The sequence below is a fragment of the Stegodyphus dumicola genome, chromosome 1 (genome assembly GCF_044657685.1).
Source record: "Stegodyphus dumicola isolate Sdum_Otavi_A_Nest chromosome 1, ASM4465768v1".
In the NCBI taxonomy this organism is placed as follows: Eukaryota; Metazoa; Arthropoda; class Arachnida; order Araneae; family Eresidae; genus Stegodyphus; species Stegodyphus dumicola.
In genome coordinates this window covers 253,476,386-253,492,585 of record NC_140768.1, presented here as the reverse complement: position 1 = coordinate 253,492,585, position 16,200 = coordinate 253,476,386, and the positions used below count along the sequence as shown (strand labels likewise).

The window sequence follows — 16,200 nt, the reverse complement described above, 5'->3', positions numbered from 1 at the left end:
GTATTTTACAGTAATGATGAAAATTTTGTATTATAGAAATTTACATGACTCAAACACATGTATAGTACGTGCATGCGTGGACTGGGTGTTTACTCGAAAATACGCTAAACACACGGCCACATGTTAAAACCGGGAAAGTAAATGGCCAGGAAATACCAAAATTTCGTTGAGCAAAAAATATTCAGTGGCAATTTTAAATATTTATTTAGGATGCGGATAGTGTTCCATTACCTTTCAATTATATCAATATCTTTTCTGCCAAGGAAAAAACGGAACTTTGCTTCCAAATAAAATCATGTTGCCAAAGGAAAAAATAAAACCAATTTAAGAAACACTTATATTTCTCAATTCCACGAGATAAATTAATTAAATAGAAAAAGCAAAATTTAGTACTTTATAAAAAATATTTTACATATCAAAAAGGTAGCTATTTCGAATTTAAGAAAATAATGCTGCATTTGATCCACAGATTCCTTGATTGGATCAGAAGTCTGTTTTGGAGTCAAGAGATGGAAATAGTAATATTAGGTCTACAGCAAGCCGGCAAAACAACTTTCGTTAATCTGATAGCAAATAATTACAATGAAGATACCATACCAACAGTTGGATTTAACATGAGAAAAATAAAAAAAGGTAAAATATGCATCAAGGTTTGGGACCTTGGTGGAGAACGTCGATTTCGAGGAATGTGGGAAAGATATTGTAGAGGAGTTAATGCTATTATTTATATGGTAGATGCTGCAAGCACAGACTTCAACGAGTCAAAACAAGAGCTTCATGAACTTCTATTAAAACCGCAATTGGCAAACATTCCTCTTTTGGTTCTGGGTAATAAGATCGACTTGCCTCAGGCCGTTAGTCATATATTACTGATAGATAAAATGAAGCTACAAAAAATAGATAAGAGAGAAGTTTGTTGCTATATGATATCATGCAAAGCTGAAAAAAATATCGATATTACTCTTCAGTGGTTAATAAAGCATTCCAAATCACTATGATAATAAAAACAAATTAATAAAAAGAAGCATAGTTTGAAATTTTTACATTGCAGTTCACAGAGAGAATAATTCCATTTTGAATTCTTAAAAGTACTTTGTATGTCATTCAGCAATGCTTGCATTATGACATTAATCTCATTCTGGCTTTGCAATGTATCTATTTTTATTTACTCATCAGGAAAATATCTGTAAGTCCAAATATTTCTAATTTAAGACACTGCATCATGAAATTCAACATAACTCAAAGTAACATACAAGCAAATTTTATTTAACATTTCCAAGATACAAAATATTTTGCTATTAAATAATAAAACAATACTTAAATATAGGATAAGGTTAAAGACTAGTATTACAAATTCTCACAATACAGAATAAAATAAGAGTCTATAAAAATTGTGCATATTTACTGCCTTAAACTCATTGAACTAATTTTGGAAGACATAGTTTGATGTCACAGAATAAAATGTATATTATGATTCACAGAATAATTATTAAAAAATAAGATGTTCTCGACATTTTAGAATAAATTTTATGGAATAAATATAAGTAAATATTTATTTTGTCTTTCATTAATTCTGGGAAAGAGAATTTATTTAGCATTTAAATAGAGTAATTATTCTACATAGTACAATAATTAAACTTCTTTCTCTTATTCTGAAATTTCATTTATCAAAATACCTGAAGAGCCTATCAACTTTCAGAGTAATAGTAAATATAGAGGGTCTCATGTTCTAGTAAATACAGTAGATATTGATTTACACATAACTTAACATGAAGCAATAGCAAATAAATTTTAAACTAAACCTTTTCTTTTCGTAATTAAATGAATGAAAGAACTTTTCAAGTTTATAATGCTTAATAATAAAATGAAAGGACAAATTATTACATACATTTTGAGAATTAATATCAATCAAAGGTATCATTACACCACAAACAAAGCTGAAAATAATGTTGTCTGCATAATACATCTCTATACGATAAAAATAATTTCAATAATGAAATAAAGAGTAAAGGCAGCAACATAAGTGAATTTGATTGTGGACTCCATGAAATGGGCTGCCATCCTCTGCAGTACTTTAATAAGGAAGTCTCTCCCCTATCAAAGTACTGCAAAGTCTGCAAACTAAAGAAAATATGCCCTGTTAAAAAAGCAGACCATCTCACATTGTTACAAAGAATTTTACAGTTGTCTTGCAAAAATCACATAAAAGTTTAGTGCAGATTCACTGTACTACATTTTCTGCATAAAAACATCCTAATACAAGGGCTATTTCTGTCACAACAAAAGGCAGATCCAAATGTTATTGAATAAATTACTATGACTCTCTGTTCTTATAGTTTATTATGTCTATTAATATGCAAATACTTTATATTATTCTCAAAATAAGTAGTATTTTTGTGATATTAAACTAGTTATTTTTATAGCACAACAGAACTTTTACTACAATCTGCAAATAAATCACTTGAAGGGGTAGAAAACATAAATGGGAAATGAGATCCTATAAAATATTAATCAAAGAAATTTTAAAATAAAGCAGAAAATGCAAATACTTTGCAGATAAAACTGGATAAATAATCAAACTAATGTTACCTCCAGGATGCCATCAGAGCTATCTTACTCTTATCCATATAGCTTACATTTTCAATATTCATTAACAAGTAATTAATATATAGCAATTATTATATTCAATATTCACTAATGGTTTTTTACCTACACTAAATCTCAAATAAGACAAGATATTGATTATTCTTACTTTTGCATCAACTAAAAATACTGTGTTTGCAATTACTGTGCTATTTTTTAAAATTTCATTTTTCATAAAAAACTAAATTATACGTTAACAAAATTAAATAGTACCTCAGTTTTTATACAATTATATTTCCTTTGATTCTGTAAAAACGTCTGCATTAAATGCAAAAATATACTTTAATAAAATAAACCAAAGCTGTATCACATGTTCACTCTAATTCAGTTATCCTATATAATTGAAGTTGTTTTATAAAATGGTGATTCTTTTCCTAATTATAAAACATAATTTCTGCAGTAAATCAATTTAAATATGCAACATCACATATATAAATAAAGAAGGTTCTACTGGATTATGATCTTGTTAGTAAATGGAAGAGAAAATAGTGCAGAATATTTTTGCTTTCTGGAAAACAGACTAACTTTAATCTAATGTTGCATTTCATCTAATTTTACTGTTGTTATTGATGTATTGCTTTAAATAAAAATTATCACATCATATAAAATTGGTATACATACATATATATATATATATATATAAACCTAAGTTTCTCAAACTGTAAAAATATATTACTAATAATGCTATGCTTTAATTAAACTTCAAGCCAATTTTATCATGCAAAACTTTTAAAAACTACATACATTTAATATAAGACCAAGTACTTTGACTAATGTTTCCTTGAATAACATTATATCACATTTATGTTGACTGTTTTATGTAGAAAAGGGAATTTTGTGCAATTTAGAGATGCTAAGAGGGAATTTTTATGGAAATCACTGGCAGAAACTTACATCTGATCTGGAATTTCAAAACCAAACTACTCAAGAAGAATCTAAGGAAGATAATCTTAATCCTACATAGCAGCAAGAAAATTAGTTTATGATAATTTTAATCTTAAACAAAAGGTTAAATCTTGTCAGAACTAGGCTGACCTTTGTACAACTTTGAAAATATTAACTCAAATAAGAAGTAAGTAGTTGGGGGGTATATAGAAGTAAGGAAACTGCTAAAAGTATACTTTAAGATGCTTAAGAAAAAATGAGATTAGGGTACTTTCTTATTATTATGGCACCTCATTTAGTTAATAGTGCGAAAATTATCAAGAAATCACTAATACAAACCATCTTCAAATGGTTAGCGGTTCTAATGACAATCAGTTAGAGTTTGCTTGTGATGAGAAGAACTCAGTAAATCCCATATATACTTTCTGTTTCATATAAATGTTAACAATTCCTGATTACTAACAATTCTGCTGCATGTGAAGAGCTCTGAATATTGCATGTATAATTTCTTTTCAGGAAAAAAATAAATAAAAGAATAAAAATGTTTGATTTACCAAGAAGAGAGGAAGATGCCATATCATTCTTTCAGAAAAGATGCATTTTACCCTTGCATTTGAATATGCAAAAATGGCCAATAAATAAAACTTCATATCAGTGAAAGCATTTAGCATGCAAGATGAAAAAGAGATGTAAGTGAAAGAAAAAGCATACATTTTAACAACTGGGTCAATGGTTTCAGAATAACATTTGTAAAAGTACAGCAATTTATTTACTGTTGGGCAGAGGAACTGGCACCACACTGTGATGGAAGCAACTCAGCCTTTATGAAAGAACAATTATTAACTGGAACAGTTTTATGAAAAAGGTTTATTTTCTACATCTAATTTGATAACCAAAAAGCAAATAAGTAGCCCAGAGATAATTGTGGATAGAAATGAAAATCAGCTTGTACAGGGGGAAAAATGAAACTAGCAGGAATTCTACATCTAATTCTAGTAGAATTCTACATCTAATTCGTCCACAATACTGGATATTTGCAGAAAATGGCAAATTCTTTCTCACTCAGGTTCCAAATAGAGAGGCAATCTCACTCATGGCAAAAATCGTCCACCCTGTACAAGAGGGATCAAGGCGTTATTCAGACTGTTGATGAGCAAACAAAATAGAGGAACTGGAAAAAACAGATTAGAAACATTTTACTGTGAACCATAAATTACATTTTGCTTATCCAACAACAGCAAATTACAACACAAAATGTTGAAAGACTGCTAAGTGTTGGAACAAAAATCAATGAGGCACAGTTCCATTAATCAGCATCATCAATTTTACCTTGCGAAGTGCATGTAATAAAAAGTTCTTGGGAGAAGAAAATGCTTCTGATGCCATACTAAAAGCAACATGACAGCCACAAACTCTATGTGAAAAGTAAACATGAAATTCACGATAATTCTGATGCCAACTTGGCATTTAAAAACAGGGCCCATAATCATAACTGCTCTCAAAAAATCATAAATAAAAGCTGTTATAAAGAAGTAAGGAACCTACTATAAGTGCTTAAGCAAAAAATGAGAATTGGGTCAGTTCACTCCCATCAGTATAGTATTTCTTTCCATCTTGAATGATTCTTTCATTGTAATATGATTATTTAATTTCATAATGTTATGTCACTTACTTACATTTATGGTTATTTAATAATATTTCTATCACATGCAGTTGTCATAAATCTTAAGTCTAGTCAATTTTTGTCAAATGCAAATGAGCGGGATTTTTATATTTCTGGCGAAAACTGTTTGTTACAATTCTCTTTATTTTAACATTGAATAAATGAAAATATTTAATATTTGCCACGATTTGCATTGCCAAGCTAATTATTATCTGAAAATGAAATATTAGAGTAATAAGTATAGTTATGAAAAAGTATTTTTTAGCAAAATATAATGAGATTAAAAAATTTTCGTTCCTCAGAAGAAAAATTTAGACGGAACAAATATTATTAACAATGGGAATCGATTTAAATTTATGAATGTTTCACAAGACCTTGCATTTTTAAGAGTTTTTAGGTTCAATATTATTTACATTTATGATCTGAACTTTAGATATTTATCATCTTTTGTTTCAACATTTGTCAATCTTGGAAAACATAACTTTAATGTCAGCCAAAATCAGCACATGCAAATTCAGTATCTAATCATTTAACACCAACAATAGAAGACCAACCAGATTTTGAGATATGAGAGAAATGCCTGTTGCTTAATAGAGAAGTATTAAGGTCAATTCTCAGATACGGAAGTATCTAAAAAGTTAAACAAACCTGTAGAAGTAGGATATGTTAATTTTTATGAATTTTGCTATTAGGTCTGACAGTAATCCCTTTCAATACCTTTATTATCGCAATACTGATTATTACTTGTTATTATGTTTTTGAGATTACTGTTAGTATATCTTATTTATTATACTGACTACAGGAGCTCATTTTACACCTTTTGCTCTTTATTTGTAATTTAAGTCAAGATTCCTTTATAAAAATTTACTTCTAATTTTATACAATTTAAAATATTACTTGAAGAGCATTGTTACATAATATCATACCTTGACAGCAACAGATATATATGTAGACCTTTACCTGATATTATGCAATTGAACTGATATTATTTAACTGTTTACTGAACTTAAATAAAAACCATTAAGTGAAGAATTTCATGAGATTTTACATAAACTATTTAACTGCAATTTATGTAATTAATCAGTTATCAGCCAAATGCATGAAGAACAATAACTAAATGTTAGGCTATAATATAAAGTTCAGGCTATCAATACAGTTTAAAAATTATTAAATAATTCTTGTCTAATCTCATGAAAGAAATATTTGGAAAGCATAACAGATAATAAGGAATTAAAAGTTTTAAAATTGTTGAACTGAATTGTAATATACATATACAGCATATCACAATTTAAATGAGTAATTTGAAAGCAGTGTTTCATATTAAACTAAATTACAAAATTATATCAAGTATTCCAAAATGCAATTAATTTTTAACAGCTAATACTTGCAAAAGTGCTTTTTTAATGTTTAAATATTATTAAATATGTGACATACTATTTTACATAAAATTATTTCAATACATATTGGTTGAATTACATACCAACTTTTCCATTTCAGCTTGTATCTTCAAAAAATTTTGCATATATGTCGCATTTTATTCAGAATCACATTTATATGTGACTCAGACAGTTAAGAAAGAAAACTACATGATATGCATACATATTAACCCTACGCATTGTTTTTAAATGCAACATCTAAGAAATACAGTGCAGTAAACTTAATATGATAAATATCCTTTTAAACTGATACTTTTTAATCACAAGATTCATTTCCCTACAATTATTACATTTAATATAATCTTTATGCCTTGAACAAAACTGATATGTTGACAGAGAACTGATACTAGAATCAGACATTTAAAGAAGAAGCTTGTTATGAAAAGAAATATCTTTCTCTAATATACTAAGCAATTATATCAAGATCAATACAAGACTAGAGCTAAAAAGCACCTAATGATATAGAAAATCTTCATATAATACTCAAAATCAAGTTCAAAGAAATTTAGATTACTTTTAAGCATTAAATCATTTACTTCTATTTATAATAGAAGTTCACCTTCCACAGCATTAAATTAGAGTTCAGTGATTTCTTTTAGCATTATTATTATTATTAAAAACTGAATGACTCTTCTTTTCCCAAAGTAACAGCTTTTTTTTTAAAATCTTAATCTAATACACATGAACAATAATTACAACAAAAAGACAACCTCAATAATAAAAATTTTTTAAGGCTGTATTTTAGAACACAAGTTATGTTCTTAAATAAAAGGACAATCTGGTTTCTGATACAAAGCAAATAGCAATAATTAACTATCTGATAAAGATTATAACAATTCAAATGGAATTACTACCTGTTTCATCTATTTTAATTAGGTACATTATGGAAAGTAGGAAAACAACATCAAAATATTACAGAGGAAATTCCAATCACATATTAAATATGTTATATTTGATCTAGAATATGCATATTTTATCTATCGAAAGATGCTTTTGGACAAAATTAGTATTATTAATGTTTTTAATTCATGTCAGTTGTTTAAATCTAATCTTCGAAGTACCGGAATGAAAATTATAGAAGTTTATATAAATTTTGGCATTTTAAAAGCATTTTGTTGCAAGACTAATTTATATTAATTATTTATTGTCTCCTCCATGCCCAAATTTATTATCTTACAGGAAGTGGAATAGCAGCTTTACTAAAACTAGCTTTTTATTGTAAAAGCAGAAAATTTTATTGGAGAAAATGAGTTCCTCTACAGTATCAAAATATTTCATAAATATAATTAATTATTTCAACAACAAATTTAAATATCCAAAAAATCTTCTCCAAGACTTCTTTCAACTTTATAGTTTTAGTTGACTTAGGTCTTCTGTGTAAGTGGTTGCCTTAGAGAGATGATGCTGAACACCAATATTTATTTTTATTCTCAGAAATACTAAAGGTGGTCACTATGAAAGAGATTTTTGTTTTTTAAATTACTTAAATTTTATCAATAATATCAAAATATTTCTGAAAACAGCTAGTTTAATATCCCCCACCCCCAAAGTAGGCTTTAATTACCCTAACATGCAGTTTTCAAACCTTTTAAAACACATTCAAGAATAACGATTTTCTCGATGCATTTAGAAAAGTAAGGTATTGATTTAGTATTTAAATATGTAACTTTGTAAAAATTATTTCCAGAAAGAATATTATAATATACACAGTTTTGTTCATTCCATTCAAAGCTTTACTGGAAATGAAAGAATAGCACAAATTCTCACAAATGATCTTAAAATATTAATATGAAATGTAACTAAGAATAAAATAAACACAAAAATATTAAAGTTATTAAAATCAAAGATGCTAAATAATTCAATATATTAACTGTTCGACTTGCACTAATCAAATCACAATACTAACATTCCAACATACAAAATGCATATTACATTTAATTTCACACATAAGATTGCATAAATTAGCGAGTTTTAAAAATAGGAGATTCATCAATATTCTTTTTATGAACTTAACTTTTATGAACATTTTTATAAAGCACAAACACTTCACAAGCATTTTACAATACATTTTTATAATTTTTGAAATCATAAATTTATATTTCAAAATATAGTCTTGTTGCTGATATAAAATTCATGAAATAAGAAGCTCACTACATTAAAAAAAAAGTGTAAAAATACTAAGTGAAGTGTCATACATAGAAAGCAAAATGTTTTGACTAGGATAAAATATCATAATAGAAAATAAAACATGTATTATGATAAACAAATACAAAATACAATATTTCTGCAACAAAGTAAAAAAAAAATTATAAATTCACTTCACATTAGTAATACAAAAGAATTATTATACTGTGCCAGAAAAATTAAAAACAGTCAAATTTACAAACATCATAAAAGATGTCTTTTCCTTTTAAAAGAAGGAAAATTTAAAGAAAAAGAAGTTAGAAACCATGCCAAACCATATAAAAGCATTATAAAAATTATAATCGTTATGCTGATTATGTAGTGACTCAAGGATGTTCCTATATCTAGCCAACTTCCACTGTCTTTTACCAGGAAAAAGAAATGCTGAAATAAAAATTATTTTCCATTAAATTCACAAAAATAGCTTTTCAAATATTCTTTTAAAAATATACAATTGATTATTAAAACTGAAACTTCTGAAGAAAGCATTTGGCATTCTGAGAATTTGTACAATAGATACATTATGGCAGGACATGCAGATGATTAGCATGGTCACCAATAATACAATCTGCATACAAAAGGAGAACAAAGGATAGGTATTTCATATAGGAATCCTGCTTTCCGATTGCTTGCTTGCCTAGAAGGTTCTAAGTATCTCAAAATCAGCAAAGAAACTACCTTTTACTTGTGTGGATTTAAACAAAAAATTTAATCGATTTCAAGGGCAATAGGTCCCTTTTCTACAGAAGCAAAGAAATTTGCAAGACTGAGAAGCAGCAGGCGTAATAGTCTTATTTATATATACTGTTCGACATTGAAAATGCAACACCAAGAAGGAGTGGTCAGAGAGTGATGAAATTTGGAAAAAAGACAGAGACAGCAAGTGATTTTTATTTCAAAATGATAGTCAGAATACAGAGTGAGAATGGCGTCGGCTCATTAGGATGTAGGACCACGGCAGACATCGATGCACAAAGAAACACATCTAGGCATAGAGTCAATAAGAGTGCGGATGGTGTCCTGAGGGATGGCTCTCCCTTCCCTTTCAACCATTTGCCACAGTTTGTCTTTTGAACGAGGTAGGGGCAGAGTCTGCAAACAGCGTCCAATCACATCCCACACATGTTTGATTGGTGACAGGTCAGAAGAGTACGGTGGCCAGGGAAGCATCTGTATACCTTGCAGAGCATGTTGGCAGATGTGAGCACTGTGTGGTCGGGTGCTATCCTGCTGAAAAATTGCATTAGGCAGCCCCTGAAGGTAGGGGATTGCCACCAGCCGCAGTACATTATCCAAGTATCGTTGGGTCATCATGTCATAGTGCCCTGAATATGAACTAGAGGTGACCTGGAATCGTAGGCAATAGTGCCCCAAACCATTATGCCACGTTGTCGCGCGGTGGGGTGTTCCACAGTTACTGCCAGATTCAATCTGTCTCCACATCGAGGCCACACACATATGCGGTGACTGTCACTGGATAAACAGAAGCGTGGACTTATCTGAGAACACGACGTTTCACAATTCTGTCATCCACATTGCTCCAGTCCGGTGCCATTCTAAATGTTGGCGTCTATGTTGTGGGGTCAATGGCAGTCTTCTTAACGGACGCCATGAGTGCAGGCCACATTCAACCAATCGATAGGAAATGGTTCTGGTCGACACAGGAACATCCAGGGTATCTGCAGAATCACGGCACAAGTGACTTTCGGGACCGCCACAGCTTGTTGGCGGATGCGTCGATCCATGCATGCTGATGTCACTCTGGCTGCACCTGCACCCCTCCTTCTTCCCACATATCCTTGTTCCAACCATGTTCGCCATAGCCGATGCACCGTGCTCACATCCATGTGGGTATCAGCTGCGATTTGACATAAGGTCAAGTGTGCCCTTCTCAGTCCGATCACCATACCCCTTGTAAAATCGTCTATCTGCCGAAAGAGTCTTCGTTGTGGCGGCCTGGCCATTCTCTCCTATTACATGTATCCTCCGGGACAAAAACCAGCTTTCTTTGATAATTCGTCTGGCAGAAATAACGACACAAATATTGCCCATTCTGCACGTTCCTTCCCTTGTATCTTACTTCACGTGCGTCGGAGAGTTGCGCATTTCACATCATTCGTATAACTCAGTGACGTGCGTCTACTCTAAAATTTGCAAATTTCTGTCCACTCTTTCTTGGTGTTGCATTTTCAATGTCGAGCAGTGTACTGCTGCAGTAAAGCGAACAGGAAGGTAGCACCATCTGTATGCAAAATTAGAAACAAAAATTAAAAAATTAAATTAACAGAATTTTAAAAGCATCAGGAAAGATAGGATTGGACTTAAAAGTCATTAACTAAACAAGCAAAATCTTTTAGAGTGTAAAAAGCTTCAAGAAAATCTAATTCACAAATGGAAGAAGTTTTTTTGGATAATTTTTGCAGACGCAAAGTCAAAATTACAATTAAATTCCCAACTATAATTAGCTATCAAGGACTTGTTAATTTTGCCCTTTCGGACATAAGATTCATGTTCCTTAATATAAAATTTCAATACTCTTTTAGTTTGAACGATATATCTCAAACCATGCTGACATTTAAAGTCAGAAATTTTAAGTATATTTCATGTAAAAGGAATTCAAACCACCGCATGTCTACATTTGACTAAAGGAAAAAAAAAAGTGCAATTCCTAAAAATGCAAATTACCTCATCATGTAACGCATGCTCACATTTAAACGAAATCTAATTGTGATATGAATGTGGAATCTACGTATCCAAGAGGAAGAACATAGCAACATGCCAGATTGCAATGGCACAGACACACCAGTTTCCAGGATAATACATTTTATACATAATATCCTGTATGGTTTGGTTATATTATACACCCTAGCTAAGGAACTGGCATGTATAGTGCAGCAGTAAGTATTTGTTATTTTTGGTATGGTATTATTTGCAGTATCATGGACTGTTTACAAGGTAGCCATTGCTTTGTTGATTTTTAACCACAGCCAGATCATCATTCATCAATGGTCATAGGCATTTACAACTACAAAAATGGTGAATTGAATGAGCACACAGATTTATGAATAGCATGACATTATTTCAGATGAATCCCGATTTTTGTGCTTATAAGTAGTGCATCCTAATTAGCAGTTGTTCAAATTTTACATTATGCCTTGTCATAACCTAGTGCCTGGAGTTACATTAGCAGGTGTCACTGGAGACGAACTACTCACATCTATATATCCATCTGCTATACTGACCTGCTAACATTATAGTACAAAGATGTTATAGCTTTAGGATTGTTTCATATCTTCAGGGCCTCTGTGGAGTCATCTACTGACAAGATAATGTATGATAGCATGTTCATCTGACAATGTCAAACATTTTTTTTGATAGACAGTATATTTCACTTCTGCTTTATGTTTACTCAATCTTTACCTGTTGACACATCTGGTCCATGACTGCATACAGACCAGCACAATGTAGCTACAACATATTAACTCTGACAAAAATTGAAACTTCACACAGTAATACCTGCACTACAGTCACAGCCTATTCTACTGTATTCCCAGCTATACAGTAATTATTCCTGCCCATGATAACTAATAATCTCTGCACATATTTAAAATTTAAATCACTTTTCTTGTATTAAGATATTTGTAAAATGAACATGGTTTCACTAACCTTTGTCTTTCATAGTGTTGGAGTTTTAATGCCCAGTAGTTTTAAGTCCTTGATTACTATCATTAATCTTCAAAAGACTTTTAAAATGGAAACTTAGATATCATAAATGAATAAATAATGGTTGAAAAACAATACAGAAGAATCCCCATTTTATTTTGTCATTATTATGTTAATTTCCATTCCAGATTTTTAGCTTGACACTTTAAACCTTCAAATATAGATAAAGGAAGCAAATTTGTAAATGCAATAATTTTATTTTATACATCATTTACATATGTTCATATAGAAGTGTGTGTAAAATAAAAATTCTAACTGTAATTAAAAGTAGCCCCTAAAGTCTCCAATTTGATTAATCCTATCTATCCTATGGATAATATGCTCATAATAAATCCTTCTCAACTCAATCTTTTCAAAATTAATCTCTCATATGATTTTTCTGTAGCACCAACAGCACATGCACTTACATAATGACAAAAGGGAAACTAAACTCTTTCAGCCAATAATACTGTTAAATTTACAAACTAAAATTTTAATTTACTACAGTCAAAAGTCGTTAATTTGGACACCCATAATCCGGACTTCAAAGCTACAAACTTTCTGCACATGCGTCGCTTTGACGCATGCGCGTAAGACCTTTACGGCTGCGAATATGCATGTGCAAAATACGTTTACGAATGCGCGTTTAATGTATAACGGATGGTATAAGCTAAGCTAAAATTATCTAATTCAGTTAATGTTGCAGATTGCGTACCTTCGAATTGGATTCGGCTTTTTTTTTTTGCAGACTGTTAGAGCAATTTTATAAAAGTAAGCTTGAACTTTCGATTCTGTCAAATAGAATTTCTGATATATATTTACTAATATGTAAAGGATCTACAAAGCGAAAGTATGTTTCGAAGTCCATGAAAGAAAAAGTGGAATTGCTGCAAAAAATGGATAAAGGCATATCCTTTGTTTATCTTTAACGCCGCAAGGCGCAATGAACTGGAAGTTGATCTGTCAGCACTATCCTTATCTTCAGGGCAGATGTTTTTATTTTATTTGGCTTATAATTCCTTACTAAATGTAGTATTTCATCTTGATGTACTCTGTCTTTGATATGATTTAAATCAAATTCCTCGTCATTATAATTCGCTTCCGATAGCGAAGAAAGTGACAGAGGTTATTGAAAACGAAAAAATTTCGATTGACAAATTAGTCGGTATTCTCGATACAGCAATTATAGGATTTGAACAGCGGAACTTTGTAACTGAACAAGAAATTATGTCTGTTTATAGAATTAAAGAGAATGTATTATCACATAAAAAAACGAAGCAACTTAAACAACTTACATTGAAAGAAATATTTAATAAAGTAAACAAATAAATATTAAGCTTTTTTTTTGTAAATTTTGATACCCTTTAGATCATAATTGTTCTTTATTTCATAAATTACAGTTTCATATTTTTAATTTTATAATTTCTGCATGCCATCTTACCAGATTTAAACTGATGATCTATAATCCAGAAAAATCGATAATCCGGAATCGCCGAAGTCCCGACGAATCCGGATTAACGACCTTTGACTGTAGTAGAAATAAAGTGTAATCATAAGCATGCACACAATCATTCTGCTAAAATGTCAGTATACACAAAAAATATTCTTAATTGAGAACCCACATTGTAATCTATGCATTCTTCTCATGTTTTTCTGTTCTGCTAACACTATAGTCTGCCCCTTCGATTTCTTACCCTAATTATATAGCTGTGAATGTGCTAAGAAAGCATGCACACAATCACTGAAGAAATAATGTGAATCTCACAGTCACCTCTTTAAACACCAGCTCTACCATCATGCGCTATGCACGAAATGGAGGTTAAAATTATTATAGAAAAAATTTCTATAATAATTTTAACTTCCATATAATGCTGGCATTAAATATTAAAAGATAATTATTTTAATACTTCATTTTACAGAACTTACTGAAAAATATTATTTGCACAACACTATACCTTCACACTGGCTGGTAACAATACAACAATTTTTGTTCCCAAAACAAGTTTGTTCACCCATTTTCTGTGCCTATTTTACCTTTCCTAAATTGTCCCATTTTCCCTTGGACGTTTTTTAATATTGATCAGAAAACAAATCCAAAGAAATATGATATTTGCTTCAAAACCAAAACTCTTGCCTTTCATCGAATGATCCCTCCACTGCTTGTATTAACACAGGAAGATTCCATCTTTAACATATTTTAGTATGAGTTCCGTGAGAAATCTATTCTTTTTAAACACAGTTTTGTTATTTAACCCTTTCCACTCTATATAATTTTCAACTCCACACACTTAACTATGTTTTTGTTCTTACTAACCAACAACTCCTTAATCCATTCATCAAATAGGTAAAAAAAGAGGGTCTCAATAAAAGGTTGTATTGCAAATACGCAAAGTGTGCAACAGATATTTTTTCAATTATATTAAGTAGTAGGATAGTAAATAAATATAAATTTATATATTTAACCAATTTATTTTTCTTAATTATTTATAGTTTTTCAAAGTATATTTTTTAAAACATTCTCCTGGATTTAAAAAAAAAATATACTTTGAAGGCCGGGTTTCCTATCACAAGAATCACAAAAGAATGTTTTCTTTTTCTCCCTCCTTTGACATTCTGGTTGGAACACACCATACTGTCCTTGTGTTTTTTATGAGAAAAAATAAAATGAGTCTTTCCATCTAAATGTAAGATAGCATCATCTGTGGATAATCGGCCGGTTTTTTTGTGTAGGAGCACGAAAGTCTTTGATTAGACTCGTCAATATATTTTCTCTATAATCTAATATGATAGTCGGTTTGTTTATATCTTTTTCACTAGAATTTTCAGTCGTCTTTGATCTTTTTCTCACAGGTTGTGAAACAGAAGATTGTTTTGCACTAAACATTGTGACCACTCTTTTCACACCATGTTACTAATGTTTTTTCTTTTCTATAAGCGATTTTATGTCTATCAGCTAATTTTTTTTTCACACCATGTTACTAATGTTTTTTCTTTTCTATAAGCGATATGTCTATCAGCTAATTAAAAAAAAAAATCTGGCAATTCTTTTTGATTGGTCATAATTGCTCCAGCAAGAACACAATTGGGTTTTAGAAGTTCTGCACCTAAAGTGGGGTTCGTATAAAATTTGTCAGTAAAAATATGATACCCTTTACCTTCAGGAATCGAATTTCATAAATTTTGATAGAGTTGCATCACAATTCTGCTAGTGAAAATAAGATGTGATCTTATTAAGCCATCTGTTGTAATTTTACCATAATATGGAACAAATGTATACAAATAATTTGTCTTAGAATCTGCTAAAACATATATTCGAAGTCCCCATTTTGTTGGTTTTTTAGGGTTAGACATGAGAAAGATTATTTTTCCCTTGAACGAGATTGTAGATTTGTAAACTGCCAAATTTTCACGAGATATATAATTTTCCATAAACTTTTGGTTTAGGTAATCCAGAAAGTTGCTCACTATTTCTATCCTTGTCCTCATCTTTTCAGTGTTCGGTGAAATTATTTCCAAATGTAGTGGCAAAAATATTTGGAAAAAACGTTTGTGTGAAAAAATGTTTCTAAAAAATGACATCTTCAAATGAAATGCTCGAGACCAGTATGATTCAAAAGTTGGTGAAACAACAAGACCCATACTTATGATGACACTAATAAAAGCTCTCATTTCACTCTCAGTTACATC

General features: G+C 30.4%; 1 protein-coding gene and 1 pseudogene across 2 annotated transcripts in view; one reads left to right on the top strand and one right to left on the bottom strand.

Moving 5' to 3' along the window:
• The first annotated feature begins 270 nt into the window (after nucleotides 1–270).
• LOC118189862 (ADP-ribosylation factor-like protein 8B pseudogene) lies at nucleotides 271–2,249 on the top strand (annotated as a pseudogene).
• The window catches only part of LOC118189876 (GPI ethanolamine phosphate transferase 1-like), a 129,494-nt gene continuing 114,539 nt past the window's right edge, over nucleotides 1,246–16,200 (bottom strand). For both annotated transcript variants that reach the window (XM_085827339.1, XM_085827344.1), the window contains one exon: nucleotides 1,246–9,195. In XM_085827339.1, coding sequence (XP_085683465.1) covers nucleotides 9,016–9,195 — 180 coding nt within the window. In that variant the 3' untranslated portion in view covers nucleotides 1,246–9,015. The remainder of the gene's footprint in view (nucleotides 9,196–16,200) is intronic.